We start from the raw sequence: 3,678 nt of genomic DNA on the forward strand, positions 1-3,678 counted from the left end.
GGCCGTTGTTTTCTAGTTGAAGTCCTGTGAAACGAGCCGAATGTTTGGTGAACTGTTTGTGAATAGTTCGACGGGAAGTTCGTTTATGTTCGTTTATTTAATAAACGAACGAACATGAACAAAATTTGATGTTCATTGTTATTTTGAATTAATATAATACATAGAATTGAATGGCTGACACGGTAGGGATGCAAATGATCCGAGTCAGGCTCGTGCCCGGCTCGTTTAACTTACATAAAGCTCGAGCTCGGCTCGGGCTCGGCTCGTTTACTATATTTATCATTTATTTTTTATATAATTATAATTATTTTTATATATTTTTTTTTAATATAATTTTATGTATAAAATAATATATACTATTTAGTTTTTCTTATTTATTTTTTCTTTAACATTATTATTTAATATTTATTAAATGTATATTTTAAAAAATTATATAAGCGACATGCTCGTTTAGACTCGCGAGCTAGGTTGAGCTTGATAAGTGAAGTTCGGACTCGTTTATTAAACAAGCTTACTTTTAGGCTCGGGCTTGATTAAGCTCGGCTTGATCGAGCTTTTTAACGAGCCGGTCTCGTGTAGCTCGACTCGTTTACACCCCTACCGACTAGCCACCGCTTTCAATTAAAATAGATTATGATTTTTAGTTACATAAATTATATTTTAGTATACTAGATACTGATGTAAACATTTCCTCTGAAGTTCTAAACTATTATCAAAATCTTGAAAAAACAATATCTAGATAAAAGAAAACACTAATAACTTTTTATTGATATTCAGATATGATCCAAATTTTTAAACAAATGTTTTATATTGTTATGGTTTTGTCACATACACATATGTAACTAATACCGGAAGACAAACAAAGTCTATGGAGGCTTCTATCTTGAATATACTTGCACATTTGCCTTTAAACATTAAAATAAAACTAGTTTTACAGAGTCTACTTAAATACTTTATACCCATATAAGCTAAGGGCATCTCCAATGCTAAGATCTTGTTTGGTTTTTGTTTGTTTTGAATCCTAGGTGGCTCATAGGTGGAAGAGAGAGAGAAGAGAGAGAGAGGAGAGAGAGTAAAAGAGGTTTGGAATTTCAACACACTTGTTAGAGTGTGTGTGAGAGGTGAAGGAGAGAGAATAAGAGTAGGTGATTTGATGTGGTTTGTATTTCAAAGCTCTCCAAACATTGAAGATGCTCTAATTTGACCATCCTTATTGGTTATTTTGACTTTGATCAGGTTCAATGGCAAAAAGTAACAAGAAAGCTCTAAATTTAAATGAAGAATGTAACGAGTATTTGAAAATAAGACAAATGAGGATTGAGGAGAACCAACAAAAACTAAGAGAGATGGGATTAAAAAACATTGTAGACTCTGCAATTAGTTTGGCACAAAGTCATGAAAAGAAGAAAACGACAATGAAACAAAAAACTCATGTGGGGGATGTAGACTACATTCCAGATCCAGGTGATGATATGAGTAAGATTACCAACCAATTTCTAGAAATGTTGTCTCCAAGAAGGTAATATGTTTATCAAAACTTTATTCATTTCATTTGATATAAACATGTTTATAATGAATATATATTATTTATAGAAACAACATCGACAATATATCTCAACAATGGCCATTAATAGAGTTGTTAATCGTTCAAAGCTTAGCCAACTGGTCGCTCTAAATGTCGCCCAAAAGGCTACATCAACTTCAATTGCATCAAAACCAAATAAAGTACAACCAATAGCTACCGTGACTGAAATAAACGAAGGTAATAAAAGAGGAGCAAAGAGAGGGATGACTCTTATTGATGAGGACGATGACGAGGATGATGAAATACTTCAAGGTATTATACTGTTATTTTTTAAGTTTATTCAATTAAATTAGGGATGTTCATGGTCTAGTGTAAAACCGTGCAACCGTCCAAACCGGCTATCACACCAGTTTTTTATTAACTTTTGGTTAGTCGGTTTAAAATATTATTAACCGATGTGGTTTCGGTTGTGGTTAATTAAAAAAAATTTGATCGTATAAAATCGGGTCGGCCGTAAGAGTTAATAATATTTTAGTTTCCCTTTTTTGGTATTTCATATTATATATATACAAATATTTACACTAGAATTATGTTTTTTATAATATTGGGTGATTTAAGTAGATTGAAATTAACCCTTCTCACTTCTATATAATTCTAAAACCTTAGGCCATACGCTTAGAGAGAAGAGGAGACTTTACAAAGTAAAAAAAAGGCCATACGTCTCCCTTACTAGTTGTTAGTTAATAGTTAAATAATCCACTGTTGTAACCTTTTTCAAGTTCATTAATTGATACTTTCAAATAAAAAAACTTGGAAATGAAAAGGACATGCCAATACTTTGATAAGTTATGATATATTTATGTAGGATTTTATACATGGTGGTCCCAATAAATCCCAAAACCGAACCAAACATCTAGTAACAGTTCAGTTTAAATTTCAATGGTTCGGTTTTCGATATTAAAAAAACGTTATTAACGGTTTGGCTCACGGTTGACTTGAAACCGTCAAAACTGGACCATGAAAACCCCTAATTTAAAATACTTTTTATATTAATTTACTCTTTTATGCTTTAAGAAGGTAATAGAGTGGATATGGAAGTAGATGATGTTGATCAAGATTATGAGTACGAAAACGTGGAGGATACGATATATACAAATATTCAACATGAGATACAAATGACAAATCACTACTATTCTGAAGATGAAGAACAATTACAAGGCCTTGAATAAAGAAAATCATATGGTTCTGATTCAAAACGTAGTAGTAGAGGTAGGCGTAAGTGGCTACATGTCATTTCTACCATCTCCAATGAGCGTATTGTTGACCATGCTAACAGTGACCATGTCAAAAACGACCATGCTGAAGACCACCAAGATTTTAAAACTCAAGGTCATCAAACTAGTGAAATACAAGGTAAAAGTGTAGACAATTTGTAATGATGTTTTAGAAAAATGACAACAAATATTCTAAAAACTTATTAAACTGTTTTTTGTACTTGTTTTGTTTTTTAACTTGTTAGGTGCATCTAAGAATGTTAGAGGATATACTCAAAAAGCTAAAACTTGAAAGATGGATGGTACACAAGGAATAGCTGTCACGTTCAACAAGTTTGGAATACCTGTTGGGGATGAAGGTAATGAATTAGTTCAATTCCTTGGGACACTTGGGAGGATGCCTAATCATGTATCCATAGAATATTCTGATTGGAGAAAGGTTCCCATACAAAATAAAGAGGATATGTATTCACTCGTCAAGGTATATAATAATATAAATAATTTTTCAAACTTGTAGTCTATGTTTGCATCTTATATGTAGCTTTTAATGCGGTAGGCTAGTAAAGCATACGACTCTTCAAGTGCACTCATAAATTACTTAGGTTAATAATTTTATGTGAAGGCTAGTGAATGAGATTTTTATTTGCAGTCTAAATTTGTTTTCCATCCCAATGAAACAAGCCAGATTAAAAAAGGATCTTCCATAGCATGGGAAGAAAATGGAGAGCATGGAAAGGTTCGTTAAAGGCACGTGCATATGATCCAAGCCTTGCTATTGATGAAATCATGTCACAAGAAGTTAAAAAAATGACAACAGAGTGAACCAAAATCAGTTTAAAAAACTTGTTACTAGTTGGTTCACTCCGGTATTTCAAGTAA

At 32.3% G+C, this 3,678-nt stretch overlaps 1 protein-coding gene across 1 annotated transcript; it reads left to right on the forward strand.

Moving 5' to 3' along the window:
* The first annotated feature begins 1,617 nt into the window (after window positions 1-1,617).
* LOC143615053 (uncharacterized) lies at window positions 1,618-3,262 on the forward strand. Its single transcript, XM_077088305.1, has 3 exons — window positions 1,618-1,837; window positions 2,603-2,938; window positions 3,045-3,262. Exons 1-2 carry the CDS (start codon window positions 1,621-1,623, stop codon window positions 2,752-2,754), a joined length of 369 nt encoding a protein of 122 aa, XP_076944420.1. The 5' UTR covers window positions 1,618-1,620; the 3' UTR covers window positions 2,755-2,938; window positions 3,045-3,262.
* The last annotated feature ends 416 nt before the right edge of the window (window positions 3,263-3,678 follow it).

Source organism: Bidens hawaiensis, unplaced genomic scaffold (assembly GCF_021521415.1).
Source record: "Bidens hawaiensis isolate Kalapana, Puna unplaced genomic scaffold, B.hawaiensis_p1.1 tig00041753_1, whole genome shotgun sequence".
Classification (NCBI taxonomy): Eukaryota; Viridiplantae; Streptophyta; class Magnoliopsida; order Asterales; family Asteraceae; genus Bidens; species Bidens hawaiensis.